This window comes from Cyprinodon tularosa, unplaced genomic scaffold (genome assembly GCF_016077235.1).
Source record: "Cyprinodon tularosa strain WSP-4 unplaced genomic scaffold, ASM1607723v1 ctg909, whole genome shotgun sequence".
In the NCBI taxonomy this organism is placed as follows: Eukaryota; Metazoa; Chordata; class Actinopteri; order Cyprinodontiformes; family Cyprinodontidae; genus Cyprinodon; species Cyprinodon tularosa.
Window position 1 is genome coordinate 213,330 of NW_024039684.1, and position 19,381 is coordinate 232,710.

The 19,381-nt window shown below is 38.4% G+C and overlaps 1 protein-coding gene across 2 annotated transcripts; it reads right to left on the reverse strand.

Annotated features, from left to right (window-relative positions):
- Window positions 1-9,412: 9,412 nt before the first annotated feature.
- LOC119776104 (enkurin-like) lies at window positions 9,413-17,660 on the reverse strand. Of its 2 annotated transcripts, XM_038274343.1 has the most exons (5): window positions 17,122-17,660; window positions 16,065-16,207; window positions 15,791-15,978; window positions 10,906-11,052; window positions 9,413-10,739 (listed from the first exon to the last, which is right to left on the reverse strand). In XM_038274343.1, exons 1-5 carry the CDS (start codon window positions 17,193-17,195, stop codon window positions 10,527-10,529), a joined length of 765 nt encoding a protein of 254 aa, XP_038130271.1. In that variant the 5' UTR covers window positions 17,196-17,660; the 3' UTR covers window positions 9,413-10,526. The 2 variants fall into 2 exon arrangements, with proteins under 2 accessions (XP_038130271.1, XP_038130272.1); XM_038274344.1 differs by lacking the exon at window positions 10,906-11,052.
- Between the last annotated feature and the right edge of the window lie 1,721 nt (window positions 17,661-19,381).

A 19,381-nucleotide genomic window follows, 5' to 3' on the forward strand; every position in this document is an offset into this window, starting at 1 on the left:
TACTGATATTTTTCTTTAAAAAAATAAAATAAAATAAATACAAATAAATAATAATAAAAATCCTCAAACTACTGCCGTGTTGTTTAGAAAAATATTACATCTACCTGTTGATCCCCGTAAAGCTAATATATTGTTCATAGATCTGTATTAATAAACCGGTTTAAAATAAGTTCCCCATAATTTTTCATTGTGAATAAGAAATCTGGTGTGTCAGTTCACTTATCTTTTTTTTCATCCGTCTTGTCCGATGATCCCATGACCTTCCATGATTCCATTACTGCCAGTGTTCTTTTCTCGTCCAAAGCAGCGGGCATCCAGTCATTTCCTTAATGTTCGCATCTCAGCAGATGCAAACCATCCTTCCTTCTGTAGTTTAGGAGCAAAGTTTGTCTCTGTGCCCCTTGTAGGTTAATCCATCCTGTGACTCAAGAAAGAAAGTGTCCAATGTCTCTCCAAACAAAAAAGATCCATTGTCCATCCGTAGTGTAGTCAAAACTATTCAAACAAAATTAACATGCGTGCCACGTCTTTTTTTTTTTTTTTTCATAAAGGCTAAGATGTTAGTAAACAAACAGAAAACAGAAAACAAACAAACATACAGACACAAACAACGACAAACATGTAAGACAACAAAAACCCCAGTGGTGCCTCCGACTTCTCCAGATAGTTGTTGGTTCATCTTATCATTCATTTAATGCCTCTTTCAGCATGACTGCTCTTAATGTTCCACCCCAACAAAAGTCTGTGAGCTTCAAACCACCACATCCATCTCTACCTCATAGGTCATATCAGAACCAGAGAGGAATTAAAACAAACTCAGAGCTCACCAGAATGGCCTTCAGCCAGGAACAAAACATGCAGCTCACAATCTCTACACCCTGTATCTGGCATGCTGCGACCTTACACCATCTCTCTCATGTCCTAATCCATGGTTCCGATCCAGTCCAGTTACTAACCAAGTCAGTCCAGTCAGTCAGAACCTATTCAAATCCTCCTATTAAACATTTTTCAACTATCTGAACCCCTCTCTCTCTCTTGCTCTATTTGTTCTCAGCCAAGTTGTCCATTTCACATGCCAGAACTTCTGCAGCTGTTGGGAAAATAAGGGTTAATGCACATCTTAAACAAAACACAATGAAGGATGAGACTTATGTCAGCCTGTCCTGGAAGAAAAAATGTTTAAGGATTGTTACAAACACAGCCTGAAAAAGAAAAAAGGAACATGTTTAAGCAAAACGATCTCCTGATCCTCCTTAAATGGGCCTCTGAATAATCCTGCCTGCTCCCTGACAGCCGCACTGTCACTCTCTACAAGCAGGGAAAAAGTAAATGACCCCTCTGGTTTGTTACCAGGAAAAAGCAATCAAACAGTTCATCAATTAGTGCTTAGGCAGGTTCCAAACGGCGTTATACACAGATAAAAATACTTATGGATAAAAACTGAAGGCTGAAAAAACCCAGGGCCAGGTCACACTGAAATTGTTTTTAACTCTCCAGCCTTGTTTATAAAGGTTGACCCAGCTAATCTGCTGAGCTCCTGCGGGTATCTTGGCCATATGCTGTGTCCAGTTCCAGCTCGAAGTGTGATTTATCCTGTCCCTAATCAATCTCTAATAAAATCCTAATGAGAGAAAAATGAAACTAATCAATCTCTAATGCAATTCTAATGATTGAAAATGAAACCACCTTTAAATGAAAATCATGTAATGCCCCCGTCTGAGATTTTAGTTTCCCAAAAAGTTAAAACACCCACTTCCATAATTACTGATATATTTAATTATTTTTCTAATCTATTATCTATTAATCTAGAGTATCTCAGCTGCACTCCACACTCAAAAATTACCTCACACCCTACAACAGCAACCTGCTCTGGTCTTGTCAGGGCCTCTCATAGGTGGGGCCCCTGAGCAACATGTTTGATACGATTACCCTTCTGTTATGCCCCCAGAGCTCCTTCTCAATCCTGTAAAAATGCAAATCATGTTAATGTCACATCAAAAAATATTCTTAATCATGTCCAACTTCACCACACACATTCTACCTCACATGCATTCCACATTTAGGACAGACAGACAGACATTGGCCACATAAAGTTTGTTTAATCCATCAGTATCAATTTAGATTTATCTTCTTAGAGGATTTTTTCCCAATTTAAACAAAAATCATAATCTTTTCACCAGTCCAGTCTTAAGACCTCTGCACCAGTGCTTGTCAGCCTCATTTTAGGATCCTTGTTAAACTATACGTATGTGCACATTTATGGAAACCTAAGATTTATTTGCTCACGTTAGACACCAAAATAAGTTTTCACACCCAATGATTTTTAATTCTAAGCGTCACCTGTTCTTGTTCAGAATCCTTGTCAGAAAAATAGTTACTAAAATTGAACTTGGTTTGTCTAATCAGATCCAAAAGTTTTGTTTCTTCCTTCTGGTGCTAACAAGGTATTTCTGGATTCAATTTTCTAGTCCACATGCATCAATTATTCACACCTTCCGTTCACACAGTGCATAAAATTAGACCTCGACGTCTTACGTGAGATCCCTCCGGGCTTTAAACTTTTTACCTATAAACTTCAGTGAGCCGCTGTTCTGCTAAGGAAGTGCGTCCGTCAAAGAAATACGTCCGTCAGTGAAAAGGAAAAAAGAAAAGAAAAAAATGAAAAGAAATTTAGAGAAAAGAAAAAAGATTTATATATAGTTCCGCCTAGTTCACTCCACCAACTCTGGAATTAGACAAACAAGTTGCCTAATTCGGGCGTCGGCCTAATATGTTTTATGGGATTATGTTATCGTCTCTCTCTTTCCTTTTATAAGAGAAGAGAAGGAAAGAGAAAAAGCCCCCAAAGGTCCGTTTCACCCTGACCCCCGCTCTTATTTCCAGTCTCGGTTTTTCGTAAATGTCCTTATGGGAGGCATACTGGCAAACTCTAGCCGGCTATGTGACTGGTTTCTGTCTGTGCGTCTGTTTTCAGAAGTGCATCTTTCGTGTCTGCAGGCAGACCGGGAATAAAATCACCGTCCCTTTCTGCATGCAGAAACCGTTGGGCTCTCCAACCAACTTATCCTAGTGAGCAGTATAATTTTTGAAGGTGTTTGCGCAGGGTTCCTTCAGTCGGACTTTCGACCTCTACCCACAGCAGAACGCACGACTTTCTTCCTCTCTCTCTCTCCTTTTTTTTCTTTTCTTTTTTTTTTTTTATGTGTACACGTTCGCAATGTAAAAAAAACAACAAAACAAAAACCGCAAAAACAAAAAACTAAAATCACTCTGAGCAATTTCTCTGTCCTCTTTTGCATAAAAAGCTTCAGCTCACTTCAGAAAATCACAACACAGCCAAAGTGTTTTAACAGTAAAAACACTGGAGATATTTTGTAATAAGGAATCTCCTCACCTTATCAGTTGTTTCGGCCACAGGCTGTGGAGTTTTTTCCATCGGTGGCTCTGTTGTTTTGCTTCCAGGTCACGGGCGGAAACACCAATTTGTTAAAGTGAGGAGGATTTGTCCCCTTGGAAGTAAAGGCTGTAGCGCCCCGGGGGGCTCCTCATCGGTTCTTTTCCTGGGAGCAAGTTAGTTACTACTCTTAACTCAAACTCGGTAAAACCATATAAAAAGGACTATAAAAACAGGAGTAAAAAAGTAACAGAGTTTATTCCAGATCAGGTCGTTACTGTCATGATGGGTTCACTGGTGTGACCCAATTATGCAGAACACCACTGAGACGGAAAACTGGAGTAAAAGGTTTAACAGAGTTTATTGACACAAGCACTGAGATTATGACTGGTTCTGGTTCAGGCCTGGGAAACTGGTTCACCGGAGTCTGCGTGAGAAACAGTTCAGTTAGCGTTGCGCATAGGAGTTTGATTCTTGACAGTTTCAGATTTGTACCTTGAGAGTTCTTGATTAAAGCCTTGAGAGGGAGGCTGTTGGATCTGGAGAGGATTTGATCAGCAGAGTCCGTAAGCTGCTTCAGCGTCTTACTTCTTAAGAATGAGTAGACCTTGGCTTTGAGTTTCCAGCTCTTGGTCCAGAGCTGCATGGAAGTTCAGAGAGAGGCTTCAGGTTTGGCTCAGAGGGCAGGCTCGGCAGGTTAAGCTCTTCCTGAGCTTCACAGGAGAAAGACTGGTTTCCTGGAAGACAGAGACAAAGATTAGAATCCAGTCTGGATTCAAAGTCAACAAAGGTTCACAGAGATGCTAGGCTTAGGTGCTAACCAACTGGATCAACACTGCGGCGTTGAGGCAAGGTCTGAAGACAGCTTAAGTACTGTGGATCCTCTGATGATGGAATGGGCTGCAGCTGTGCAGGAGGCTCAGCTCAGGAGGATCCACGGCGGACTCTGCTGGAGAAAGGTGGTATTTCTCCAGCTCCCAACAGTTACAGGACAGAGAAAAATGCTTAGAGCTGCACAGCTGTGGTCTCAAAAATCACGTCCGCAAGCGTCCGGCAAAGTTTGAGCCCTGAACAACGTCATCTCCTGCTTCTTATACCTGCTGAGTCTGTGTTGCATCATGAGGATGCTTAGCTGTCCGTATCAGAAACTGACACGCCATCCATGTCTTGAACTCCATGCAGGTTGCCTCTCTGTCTCAGGGTTACAGATACAGTAGCTCTCCTATCAGTCTGGCTCCAAGATGTGCCCATATCCTGTGTATTCTTAAAGACACGAAGGCTGTCCTGATTAGATGACCTCCGTACACACAGCGACATCCACAATGTGAAGGAAGGCCTTCCACTCTCTCTAATCTGGCTAATAAAATAACAATGCACATGATGTATAAAGAATAAACCTAACAAGAACAATTGGTTAATTCATTTGAAATAGCAGAACTGTCAGAGAAAATCAGCAAAACGATCATAGAGGAACTCAGTTCAGCTGGAAAACCACAGAGCCCTTCAGGTCAGCGCGCTTTTAACAATGAAAAAATCGTTTTCATCCTCAAAAACATTTTCCGATCAAGGCTCAGAACCGGCAACTCAGATGCAATCGCCAAACCTGAATTCTCCCAGTTTGTCAAACGGCTGTTTGAAAACATGGTGGCTTCTCTGAAGAAAGCTTTACTTCCAGGTGACACAAAACTGGTAAAGCTGAACTGTTGTGAATGGAGCCAAATCATTTTCCCTGGATGTACACCGGACTATTCATCATCAGAAGAGGACATCCCAGATACACTGGACTACAAGGACACAAAATACATTCCCAAACCAGATTATCACACCATCAAATCACTAATTGACGTCTTGTGTGCAGAACCTTTGGAAAATCCATTTCTGAGTGACATGATCCAAGAATTTGCAAAGGAACTGACTGATCGGATATACGCAGACCTCACAAGGGAGTATTATAGTAAAATCCCATCTCCTCCAAAAGGAAAGTGGCTGTCAGATTCTGTCATCTCTCTAAAGAAAACTAGAGACTTCTCTGGGCGGATCCAAATTTGCCCTGAAGTTTTTTATGCCAGAACTGAAGAAGAGGTTAAGCTGTTCCTTGGAAAAGTCATTCTTTGGATAAAAATAGAAGAAACAGAGGGGATAAGTGAAGGAGACAAAGTGTGCAGCTTAGTCTCAGAGATCGATGATCTGGTGGAAACATTGTCGAGTCAAACGAACAGCCCAGAAGCCAGTGTTTTTCAAGAACTAAGGCCGAGCACACCCAAACCCCAAAATGAACAAGACACTTTTCATTCCCAAGAATCAGGGTCCATTAGTACCGTGACCGACAGCAAACAGGACATCCCATGTACATCGGAGGGAAATGCTGCCCGGTCTGCGTCTGTCTCTAGTGATTCCGTTTTTTCTTTTGAAATGAAACCGTTTGATCTGCCCAGGAAAAGACCAGAAACGTTTGATTAGAACAAACATTTGGCTTTCTTTGTAATGGCCGCAGTGTTCAGGTGTTCAAAGAAAAGAGGCGGACCCCTGACGTCACTAGAGATAAGACAGAGCTTATCCAATATGTCGGGAAAGAGAGTGAAGAGACTTGCAGACCTGAGTAAAAATGAAGAATTAGTAAAAAAGGTCGTTACAGACATCTGCAAACAACTGAGAGAGGAGTTTGGCTCGGATCAAGAGCTATACAGTGCCATGATATCACACAGTGTTTGTCCAGTTCAGACTGCAGTGGTAAAATATTTAAGAAGTCATCTTCCAAAACCCCGAAACTGTAAACCTAGTATCTTTGGGGGATTTAGAGACATTTTTAAGGGCCTGTTCCGACAAAAGTGAACCTCTACGAGCCTGTAGATGAAAACTACAGGCTCGTCTGTCTGTGTGTCTGTCTATCTAAGTGGTTTTCCCCAGGTGCTCTGGTTTTTCCATAAAAAAACAAACATTAATCTAATGGGGTATTTTAAATATTCAACCTCAATGGGACGCTCACTTTAAAAGCAACAAGAACCGTTTTTTCATACCTGTTAATGGAAAGCTATGGGTTTGCACCTTCAAGCTTTCCCTCTCTGGTTCTTTTTCCTGAAAAGAGATCACTCCTGACAAACTCTTTAAATAACACTTCATTACGTATATGTATAAAATAACCAGGAGACATGACAACAGATTTTGATAGAAATTGTAATCTTACTCAGACCAAAAAAAGTTGCTTAGAGTTACAGAAGGCAGCTGCGTACCAACCGGGCTCGCATCTCGTGAATTCACAGTTAGAGAAGCATTTAATACAAGTCCAGTCTGCCACATCATTACATCATACATGTTAGCAGATGAGGAGACATCCATGGCTCCAGGCCTATCACAATATTACATATTGTTCTTAGCTTAATCAGTTTTTAAAATAATATAAAGCTGCATTGGATTTAGAAATATTTTCGACAAAAAATTACAAGTTAAATAGTTAAGATAACCGCACAGATTTGAATTCTCAACCTACAACCAAGCAGAGTTAGAGGTGAACCAGATGTTGTGGACTTCTTCAAAATGTGCATTTTATTGTTTAGACTTGATGAAATAAGATTTAACTGTAGATCAAATGTACGATGGAGAGCTCCTTCTCTTAACAGATTCCTTTAGTTTTTTTGTTGTTTTTTTCAGAATTACCTTTCTATAGATCTTCAGCAGCTGTTGGTAAAGTTTCAGGTTTAATATGTAAACTATTTCTAATATTGTTTTGCAGCGTTTGTGTTCGAGGATAACTGAAACAAATTGAGAATAATCACCTCCTGTTGGAGGATGTTAAAAAGCAGATTGAAGTATCAGGTTTATAGATGTGGCAACATTATAATCCTAATTAAGGAGGCAGAAAGGAAACAAGAATCAAAGGCAGATCTTTTAGTTCTCAGGCTCCTCTCCTGTGGAACCAACTACCAGTTTTAGTCCGTGAGGCAGACACCCTGTCTACTTTTAAGGCTAGGCTTAAAACTTTCCTTTTTGATAAAGCTTCTAGTTAGAGTGGCTCAGGTTATCCTGATCTATCTCTATAGTTCTGCTGCTATAGGCTTAGACTTTTGGAGGACATAGGGACCCCTTTTTCATCATTCTGCTTCATTCTATCTCTATTCTCCCGCTCTGCAGAATCTGTTAGTTCAATCTCTAACGTTCTGCTCTCTCTGCTTTTTCTCATAGTAGCTTCATCTGGTCTGTTCCTGTTTGGCTGTGACTCCATCCTGGAGAGAAATATCAGCTGTGCTGCTGCCATCAACACCTTTGTTTCTAGATGTTGGAGCTTGGCCTGTTTTCCAGTGTAGTCCTGTTTCTCTGACTGTGACTAACTGGATGTGCTCTCTTCATCCTCTGACATGGGAGCTGGCTCGGAGCTCGTCTGCCTGGCTGTGTGTTTCCTGGACGGGGCCGCCTGTGGAGCTGGTTGACAGTTGCCTTTTGTATCTATGCTTCTTTTTCTATGTCTGCTTCTGTCTCCTTGAACCCCAGTGGGCCTCAGCAGATGGCCGCTCACACTGAGCCTGGTTCTGCTGGAGGTTTCTTCCTGTTCAAAGGGAGTTTTTCCTCTCCACTGTCGCTACAAGCATGCTTAGTGTGAGGGATTGCTGAAGAGTCAATGAGTCGATGCAATCAACTGGTTTTGTGCCTTGAGATGACTTGTGTTGTGAATTGGCGCTATATAAATAAAATGAATTAAATTAAATTCTCGGCTTCATTGTAAAATTTATTTAAACTGTTTTAACTTTATTTATTTTTTATTATGAATTTATTTTTTTGCATTTACCATGAATATAGATAACTGATTGGTGTTTTAAAAAAGCAAATAATAACAAAAACGGTGTACTATATTTTAGAAACAGACAATGCAGACAGTTCTTCAGCACTGACAGCAGGTGGCGTACAAACATGTTTATGTCTGCTGATTAGGCCTGTTGCAAAAAGTCTTTGCAGGCTAAAGGAGATAAAGTAAACGATGCCAGGACAAGTAGCACTTTCATCACTGTTACTCTAAGTGATGATTCATATTAGTTGACAATTCTTCGATTATCAATTAATTCTACTTCCTATAGTCCTTAATAAACACCAACAGATCTACTGTTTCCTAATAGTAAAGTCAGCCGCTTTTTTGTAAAAAAAAAAAAGTAAATTCCTTATCACAATAAATACTAAGTGTGTAAGGTTTTAACTGTATCGCAGCCAGGTGACTGGGTGACGATACGAAGAAAGTCTAGTCGTGAATCTCTGCCAACTGGTCACCACCAACCCGTCCTTGTTTCTAACTGATTTACCCCACTCAGTGACACACCCACTGAGAAGCCCACTCTGGTGATTGGCAGCTCCATAGTCAGAAACGTGGCGTTAGAGACACCAGGGACCATAGTCAAATGTTTGCCGGGGGCCAGAACGGGCGACATCAAATCCTACCTGAAACTGCTGGCTAAGGATAAGGTTAAATACAGTAAGATTGTTATTCACGCTGGTGGTAATGACACCCTGTAACACCAATCAAAGGTCACTAAAATCAGTGTTGCTTTGGTCTATACGTTTATAAAAACAATGTCGGACGCCGTTATTTTCTATGGTCTCCTCCCTGATCTGACCAGTGATGACAAACTTTCATCTTTCTTAGTCTTTTAAAGGAAATAGGATTTTAATCTGTATTTTTAAAGTCAAATAAAGTCCAATTTAAAAGAAAATCTGCATGTTAATCTAGTTGAACTAATCAGAAGAATCTTATCCTTTTGTTATTTTTTTAGAGGTAATTTATCTTTAGATTACACAATATATGATTAAAATCATAAAGTGAGTTTAAGTGTGGGTTATACTCCACTGCATCAACTTACATTGACACGGTATTTGACTGAAATAAGAGTGATTTTAAAAAGGGATGACTTTAACTGTAAACACGTTTTAGATCTTCACTGTGGGCTCCAGTTTTTGGGAATCCTTTGTGAAATAAACCAGCGCAACATTTGAAATATCTAATTAGATGAAATGATTCAATAGGAAAACACAAAGTGATCAGTTTTCTCGGTTTTTATCCAAAAGGGAAAAATATATATCTTATACCATACATCTAAACCTTAAATCTTTGTAAGAAATGACAAAGCATCACGCAGTTCAGTGTACAAGTTGTAACCACACCTGCAGCTCACAGGAATGTCAATAAAAAAAGAAATAAATGTAAATCCCTTTATCGTCCCGCAATGGGGAAATTCATTCTCTGCATTTAACCCATCCCCTGCAGTGTGGGATTAAGGGTTTTGCTCTGGAACTCAGAGTGGAGGCTGTGGGGATCGAACCAGGTACAAGCATCGTTCTCAGATCACAAGCACACTGCTCTAACCACTAGGATGTAGAAGAGCATCTTATCAAAAAAGATGGGATTCAAACCCACGTGTGCAGAGCACAACAGATTAGAAAACCATGGCTTTAATCTCTCGGCCACCTCGTCTCTAAATTAGAAAGCTATCATACATTCCAATCCAGCTCCCCCTCACATTTACATTCCTTGGTGCTCAGGTTTTGGCCACAAGTTGTGATATTAAAGCATCGTGTTTTATTAGCACACCTTCTAAGGATTTATCAGACATCCAGAATGACCTATAAGATATATATTACATTTAATGATTTAAGAGACATATTTAGATTTATATATATATACTCTACAAATATGACAAAAAAATTGTATTGAACAATTAAGAAGCTTCTCTCTGAAACTCCAAATATAACCCAGAGCTAAAGAAACACACTTTACCATATTTTCTATGAATGCAACAAAACTAAAACATTTTGTTAAAACTTAGAAAGATGGATGAAATGGACATTAATTCTGAAGCATACTGCACTCCTTTATATGCACTTTGTCATTTGATGTTTAGATAATCATGACCTGATATTCTCAATACCTCAATGTACCTCATGCACTTTGTATATTTGAATTACTGTTAATTCTAATATGTGTTTGTACATATATTGGTATAATAATAATTAAAGAAAACAAGGTGTTTTGCTTCTACACAACTTTGTTTTAGTTTTTTTTCAATAAAATATGTAGATCTTCTCTGCAATAAAACTGTAAAGTTAGATTTATTTTGTAGCACAGCTTTAGAGATAACAGGAAATATAGAACATTTTAATTTTCAGAAGAAGTATCTGAAGCTGGCAGAAGATCTAAGCTGCTAGCTGGAGAAATGTAGATGGTTTTGAACTTTTCTAAGATGCTGATATCCTTCTCCAGTTGTGTCGTTTTCTCTTCCAGAAAGATCTTCTCTTTTTTCTTTGTCCCGGTGTTTATGAGATAGGCAGGGATCTGATATTTATTATGGACTTTCTTCTTCTTCAGCATCTTCAAAAAAAAAAAAAAAACACAAAGAAATTTTAACCTGAAGGTTTTTCAAAGGCTATTATTTAAAAAAAGACATAATTCTGTCTTTAAACCCCTTTGACTTCAACAATCTAATTTGGTTTTCTTCATCGGAGACTTTACATGGGCCTAAGGAAATTTAGTTAACCTTTAGTATAGCATGAAGGTCCTCTTCTGGTAGGCCTTCCCTGGTGTTCGGCTTCTTTACAACGCGCTCGCACTCCTCCCTCTCCTCCCTAGCCTTTTGTTCAGCTTCTGTGCGCCGCTTCAAGTACGCAGGTACTTTACCATAATCCTAGAGATTGAAGAAACGTCATGCTTCACGATCTGCTTATGTATCAAACTGGGCTCTGAAAACCATGATTTTGCAGTTAATATAATCCTTCTATAATCTTTATTGCTCATCTTCAGACTCAGGGGAATCATAGACAATTGTTTTAATCCAATTTTTAACTAAACCATCTAGCAGCAGGTTGGTACTCTTTAAAAGCACAAGGGGGAGAGAAAAATAAGCAAGCCCTGAGCTAGGAGTGCTACTGTATGTATGTAGGCGACAAAAAAAAAAAAACAAAGAAATATTCAGAGTTAAAGTTAACAACTCTTCTCTCTGTAGATTCTCTCAGGAGAGAGACACAGCTCAACATAGATGTTTGAGTCTACTTTTTATGAAAAGTCCTGTGAACCAAGGGTGAAACTTTGTGATGAAAGTTGGTGGGGACACTCTAAGGGTGGGAGCTGATGGACCTACAGTTATTTTACCCCAACGCTTTCATTATGTTTTTGTATTTTCCAAAAATGAGCTGAAACATATATTAATTGAATGCTTTCCTATTGTTGAGAACACAAGAGAACCATAACACACTGCAATTGATACTTATAAATAGTTAGAGAAATGCCTTTTAGTGCATTTTATATATATATATATATATATATATATATATATATATATATATATATATATATATATATATATATTAGGGCTGCAACAACGAAATCGAATTTCATCATCGATTAGTTGTGTCGCGCGATTAATGCGTCATCCGCCGCCGCCGTCATCACTGCCACTTGACTGAAACGGGGGAAGAAAAAAAATTACGGCAGAGCGAGCCAGCGCTGCAGGTGCGCAGTGTTGCCTACTCAGCGACTTTGTCGCTATATTTAGCGACTTTTCAGACCCCTCCAGCGACAATAAAAAAAAAAAAAAAGCGACTAGCGACAAATCTGGCGACTTTTTACGGTGTCACTGGCGGCTTTAGGAGACTCTCACGTCAAAGCATGTATCGTTCCTACTCTTGTCCTGCAGCAGCAGCTGCTGCCGTGGGGCGCCCCCCCATCCCAACCCAGTTCTCCCTCTCAGCGCTGCAGTCAGAGCCGCAGGATGTTTCAGCGTCCAGACTGCAAATGAAGCGCGCATGCGCCGGGATTGACGGTGCAAATTGATCACAATAATTAAAATAGCCTTTATAAATAAATTAACTTGCAAATTATGAGGGCAAGGCTTTTGAAGTTTAAATCTTCTGGCAAAGATAAAGTAAAGAAGATCCTGCAATTTATGGAAGTAAAGCATAAAATCCAGCAAGATCAGTAATACGTCAATTAATTATATGCTACATTCCCATGTACAGTGGGGCAAAAAAGTATTTAGTCAGCCACCAATAGTGCAAGTTCTCCCACTCAAAAAGATGAGAGAGGCCGGTAATTTTCATCATAGATATACCTCAACTATGAGAGACAAAATGAGAAAAAAAAATCCAGAAAATCACATTGTCTGATTTTTAAAGAATTTATTTGCAAAATATGGTGGAAAATAAGTATTTGGTCAGTTACAAAAGTTCATCTCAATACTTTGTTATATACCCTTTGTTGGCAATGACAGAGATCAAACGTTTTCTGTAAGTCTTCACAAGGTTTTCACACACTGTTGCTGGTATTTTGGCCCATTCCTCCATGCAGATCTCCTCTAGAGCAGTGATGTTCTGGGGCTGTCGCTGGGCAACACGGACTTTCTACTCCCTCCAAAGATTTTTTATGGGGTTGAGATCTGGAGACTGGCTAGGCCACTCCAGGACCTTGAAATGCTTCTTACGAAGCCACTCCTTCGTTACCCGGGCGGTGTGTTTGGGATCATCGTCATGCTGAAAGACCCAGCCACGTTTCATCTTCAATGCCCTTGCTGATGGAAGGAGGTTTTCACTCAAAATGTGACGATACATGGCCCCATTCATTCTTTCCTTCACACGGATCAGTCGTCCTGGTCCCTTAGCAGAAAAACAGCCCCAAAGCATGATGTTTCCACCCCCATGCTTCACTGTAGGTATGGTGTTCTTTGGATGCAACTCAGCATTCTCTCTCCTCCAAACACGACGAGTAGAGTTTTTACCAAAAAGTTCTATTTTGGTTTCATCTGACCATATGATATTCTCCCAGTCATGGTCTGGATCATCCAAATGCTCTCTAGCAAACTTGAGACGGGCCTTGACATGTACTGGCTTAAGCAGGGGGACACGTCTGGCACTGCAGGATTTGAGTCCCTGGCGGCGTAGTGCGTTACTGATGGTAGCCTTTGTTACTTTGGTCCCAGCTCTCTGCAGGTCATTCACTAGGTCCCACCGTGTGGTTCTGGGATTTTTACTCACCGTTCTTGTGATCATTTTGACCCCACAGGGTGAGATCTTGCGTGGAGCCCCAGATCGAGGAAGATTATCAGTGGTCTTGTATGTTTTCCATTTTCTAATAAATGATCCCACAGTTGATTTCTTCACACCAAGCTGTTTACCTATTGCAGATTCAGACTTCCCAGCCTGGTGCAGGTCTATAATTTTGTTTCGGGTGTCCTTTGACAGCTCTCTAGTTTTGGCCATGGTGGAGTTTAGAGTGTGACTGTTTGCGGTTGTGGACAGGTGTCTTTTATACTGATAACGGGTTCAAACAGGTGCCATTAATGAAGGTAACGACTGGAGGACAGAGGAGCCTCTTACAGAAGAAGTTACAGGTCTGTGAGAGCCAGAAATCTTGCTTCTTTGTTATTGACCAAATACTTATTTTCCACCATATTTTGCAAATAAATTCTTTAAAAATCAGACAATGTGGTTTTCTGGATTTTTTTTTTCTCATTTTGTCTCATGGTTGAGGTATATCTATGATGAAAATTACCGGCCTCTCTCATCTTTTTGAGTGGGAGAACTTGCACTATTGGTGGCTGACTAAATACTTTTTTGCACCACTGTAAATATCTGTCTTTGGAGGATGTGTTTTTTAGCACCCCTAGGTCTCTCATTTTTATTCCAAATACAATTTATAATTTGAATCACAGGGCTATTTTTATCTCTATGGTTAAGTATTTTCTCAAGTAGCAACTTTAACTGCTATACTTTCCTGGCTTAAAAGGCAGAACTCTTCTAGTCTAAAAAAACTCAGTTGTTGAAATGGGGGGGCCTATTGTTTGAACCCCTTAGGGGCTTTAAAAACAAAAATGTCTTTTTTTGCGCTTTATGAAACAAAGTAGCCTATATTTTGTGGATGTACAGCTACATTTCTCATGTAAGTTTGCGTAGTTTTAACACAAACATTTATTTTTCATATTGCACCAGTACAGTTAATGAGCAACCTGTACTTGTGTGCTTGCTTGTTCTGTCTAAAATGTTTATTTTGGAATAAAGAGGTTAGTATAAAAAATATTTTTTGTCCGATTCATCGATTAATCGAAAAAATAATCGGCCGATTCATCGATTTTTAAAATAATCGTTAGTTGCAGCCCTAATATATATATATATATATATAAACATTCATATTTAAAAAAAATAATAATAACAGCCGATTCCAATTCCAAAACTGATATATAATGCATCTCTAGAAGTAAAATTTCAATTGCATCCATTTATCCAGAAAAATATGGATATACTGCATTTTGAATATAGGAAAGCATATTTTTTTCTTTTAAACTTTCTGGTAAACTTGGAGATATATTTTATTGCATGTTGCATATCCCAGTAAATCACTTTCACCTTAAATCTGCAGCTCTCCCTACTTCTGTGCTCTGTTAAAAAGATTTATGAACCTCTTTACTAATATAATGATGCCAGAAACTAAATGTTACGGTATGTAAAAGCTCTGCAGTCTGATAAGAAAACATGTTAATTTTAACCTGTAACTGGGAGTCATGGTCCTCTGAGAAGCCAAGATTTCTTTAACTGGTAAAGAAGAACCAACTATACTTTCTCAAGCTTCTTCCATTATAATATTAACTTGTTTAAACTTACAATCTGTTGCCCTTTCTGCGAAAAAAAGCTCTGTGTGTCTAAGGAACAGATTTTTCGGTGGCAAATATTTTTACTTTTACTCAAACATCAAAGTAGCTGCTGGTTAATATTCAATGAGTGCTGCTGTGTGTCTCTCCTCCAACCACGTAGCTGCTCCGTATGCAGCTAAACGCGACCAAAAATCACATGTTTCAAAGCAACGATGTTACACCGAGAGGCGGGACACGGGAGCAGCATGAGAGAGGGGAAAAAAAACACTGACTGAAAATGATCTGAACACAGATAGCTGCACCCAACCTCTGTTACCCTTGGCTAAAGTAAATGAGCGGAAAGGGGAAAAAAGCGGAAATTGTTGGTCCTTCAGAAAGTTACACCCGTGCTGTGAATGCATAATGGACGGCCAGATTTACTTCTTCTATAGAAGTGCATGTTTAGTTAGCAAAGCAACAATAACACCAGTGCTGTCTCAAAACAGAAAGTAGATAAACACACAGAAAAAATGGGTGAGGAGGAGTTTTTTTGGGGGAAAATGTACAGATAACCACAGAAGCACTGTTACTAAAAAGGAGAACAAAAAGATAACAGTTACAATTGCTCCATCAGTTGCTGAACACAGAAAAGCTAGTTACAGTAAGCAGTACTTTCTATGATATAGAAAACTAATATAGAATGGGCTCTACTGATAAAATAGACACAGATAGAGAAATAATCAGGCAGGTAAGTTACCCATAGAAAGTAACAGAGCAAAGTGAAAGGGTGCATTAAGGACAATACCTTTTTTCTGATGTATTTGGGGATAAGGTCAGAGTTTTCCAGAAGCTGTTTCTTTGTTTCTATGAAAGAAGGCTTAGGCGTCACTTTAACCAAATCGGTTTTCTGTGAGAAAACCTTCTTGGATTGGATCCTAATATGTGGCTTGTCGGTCCGTAAAGGGGCTGGAGGCTTGTGGAAATGTTCAGGTTCTGTCGAATAGAAAACAAAAGCAGACACAGGTCATATTCCCATTAATAAGACAAACCCTTAGGAACCCTTAGGTATAGCAACTCACCCGCAGGAGGTTTAAACTGCTTTGAAGGCTTTTCGAGGAACTTATCTGGAGACGGGAGTTCCACTTTAGGTGGTCCCATCGTCTTCATTGCATATTTCTGTTTGGACTCAATAATCGCAGCTAGGCTGTGCTTGGCTGTATACCTTTAAAGGAGATTTCAGAAAACCACTTAACCATTAAAGCCCTTCAATCATAGAATAGAATAGAATAGAATAGATTTACTTTATTTATCCCAAGCTGGGAAATTGTAGTGTAGCAGCAGCTTTACACATAGTGACAGTCACAACGTCACAATCCATATTTATTAAGATTTTATGTGGAAAAAACTAACTTTTTATTAAATGACAACATTTGGGGCCAAAGTAACATACACTTTTTTTGTCTGCTTTGGTTTTAAAGATGTATAAAAATATTCAAATTTGTATTTTAATTTTTCATTCAAAGAAAAGTAATCAGCAAATACCATGATCCCACTTCTGGTACCAGTGCAAAGCGTTATGTTTGATTTAGGACCACATTGCCTAACTGTGATTCTACATGTGCCTGGAACCTTTGTTTGGCTGCAGATAAAAGTTGATTGATTTCACTGGTCAAACCTCTACTAAATTATTATTTTTACAAAGTCAAATAATAAAAAACATATCAAAAAACACCATATGATTAATTATATTCTCAATCGGTACTTGGATGGCCCTAAAAGTTTAAAATATTAGGATGAAATGCTCAAAAAGTTGGGGCAGGACTGGAAAAGCCAGCTTCCTGCTCTATATATTTTTTTAAGTAGATTTTATTTTGTACATTTATTTGTACTCATTCCTGTAGTAGAAGTTTCATTTTTAATCTTCCAATTGTAAAAATAAGAAAAAAAAAGGCATATTTATATTCTATTTAATGGGTATATCGTCGCAACAAACGCTCATTTGTCTTTTCCCATTAATTCCATAGTTTAAAATGGTTAAATATAAAGAATCCTGCTTTGTTAACTAACAGTCATCTTAGTAAAATAGCAAACAGTAACCAGACTCAGTTATACAGAAACTCAGATAAAATTACTCACCTCACTGGTTTTTTTACTTTCTCCTCCTCCTTTAGGTTACTGTGCACATTTTCTGTTGGATCGAAATAAGACATGTTGGATGTCTTAAAACAGGGAAAACTGAAAGTTTGTCTTAAAATCCCAATAGGTTGGTTGCTAGGCAGTGGGAGAAACACAAATGTTTGTTTTTTCTATCTCCATGGCAACTAGGAAGGAAACAGTAGAGGCGGGATTTCCTGAAAAGTAGCCAATCACAAGCAGTTTACCTTCTAAGTTGGTTACAAGGGGACAAAAGTTGATATGAGGGCAGAGAAACAGATCAAGAGCTGCTGCACACTACTGATGCCACCATATTAGTGTGGTACTTAGACTTAGACAGTTTTATTTGTCATTTTGTATACACACGTGTCAAAAAGTCTAATATTAGTTGGGTACTGTTAACCTGACTCTGCCAGATGGATTTGCTCCGCATATCCATCTGGAAACCTTCCATTGAAGTAATTTTGGGAAGGGGCGAAAATACTGGTTAGCTGATTGGCCTATGTTGGTGATAGACGGGCCAAATAAACCAATCAGATCAACGAAGCATATGACGTACTAACAGAGCGACGACGAAGAGGAGCCAATTGATAGATCAAACTCTTGCTGAAACCAGTCGGGAGAAGAGCAAAAACATCTTTTCCTCTGAGAAAAGCCTCCAGAGCAGTGTTTTGCTCTTCTTTCAGGGAAGAAATACTCTGGAATTCCCATAAAACTTGCTCGATAGCCACGCTAACGCTAGTTTCATCGGCTGAAGCCGCCATGTTCTTTAGACTGAACTGTCGCGCTTCTCGTTGCGTCACACCTCAACCCGCCTCAAAGCCAACGCTGATTGGACGTTCGTTTGGTGAACGGCTCCAAATTTTCTTTAACGGAGAGTCTCCAGACTGATCTGCGAGTGAAACCTTGAAAGCTCGCGAGATCAGGATGGTCTCACGAGGCTAGGGTACTGTTGCAAAAACCATAGAAAGATTGTAACAAAGAAATAATAATCTTAGCACTATACTCTTTTGTTTCGGACTCAGATATCACATCTTTTGTAGAAAACAGATTTTTACTTTATAATAACTAGACTAATTCTAGTTTAAAATGGAAAAATCAAAAATTCTGTTCAAAGTAAAACATATTTTAATACTTGTACATAGCAACATATCATTAAAAAAGATACTGTTTGTGAAAAATGTGTGTCTAATCTACAAGAGATGTCTAATAAATATCACTCTATTTAATTGGTAAACTGAAGATTTTGAGTGTTTTAAGTTTCAGAAAGTAAATGACTACGGAACATCAGAAGTTTTAAACTTGTTTTTGACCCCAAATAAATAATGTTTGAAGTGATTAAGATTATGTCTGGCATCTACTTGCCTTAATTGTTATGCTTTTTTTTTTTTTTTTTTTTTTTTTACATAAATGATGCATTTGTTTGCTCCTTCTGAACACACTTTTTTTAATCATAAAAACTTCTAATTACGCCCTTCTAAATATGTTTCCAACTTTTACTTATCCGTTTGTATTTAAACATCATTATAGTAGGACTTAAATTATTTAATTCTCTTTAGTGATCATGCCTGGAACTTTATTTTAAATAAATAAAGTTAAATAATTTTATTTTCTAAATTTAAAGGTAAAATACTACTTTACTGATACCCCTCCAATATATGAGTACTACTTATGTTATATTATAATGATTAATATTACTCTGTTTAATGGGAACATTTGATTTTCCTCCCTAAATGTATTTTCTAATGTAAAATGATTGTCTTTCGGAATCACAGCCTGGGATCTGGTTTGCTATAGATGGAAACCTTTTCTCTCGATAACACTTACCTACATGAGGAAGGATATTAGAGGAATTGAAATATAAATAATATCTCTGAAGCGTAGTTATACATCGATGAAGCAAGATGTGCTCCTTTACTACACTCTTATTTCCGACATTCCAATAGGCACTTGAAACAAACATTTTTTTTTTGTAAATTAATTCCAAAAAAAAAAAAAAAAAGTAATTATGATTAAAAATATATTACTATTTGGTAAAATATAGGATTAGAGTTTTATATACTACATATTTTATCAAGTGGAATGCAGATGAATGTTTAACTTTAAAACATCCAACAGGAAATTGTAATTTTTGTTTTCAAGAAGAGACAGTAAAACATGCTTTGTTAGTCTGTTCTAAATATTCTGTTGAGAGAAAGATTTTAGTTTGTCAGTTACAAGAAAATAAATTGCAATTAAATAT

Coding starts and splice junctions, on each gene's coding strand:
- LOC119776104 (XM_038274343.1), bottom strand. CDS start 17,195: ATGTCTTATTTCGATCCAACAGAAAATGTGCACAGTAACCTAAAGGAG. Junction 16,208..17,121: donor AAAGTAAAAAAACCAGTGAG/GTGAGTAATTTT, acceptor TCTCCTTTAAAG/GTATACAGCCAAGCACAGCC. Junction 11,053..15,790: donor CCAAATACATCAGAAAAAAG/GTATTGTCCTTA, acceptor TTCAATCTCTAG/GATTATGGTAAAGTACCTGC.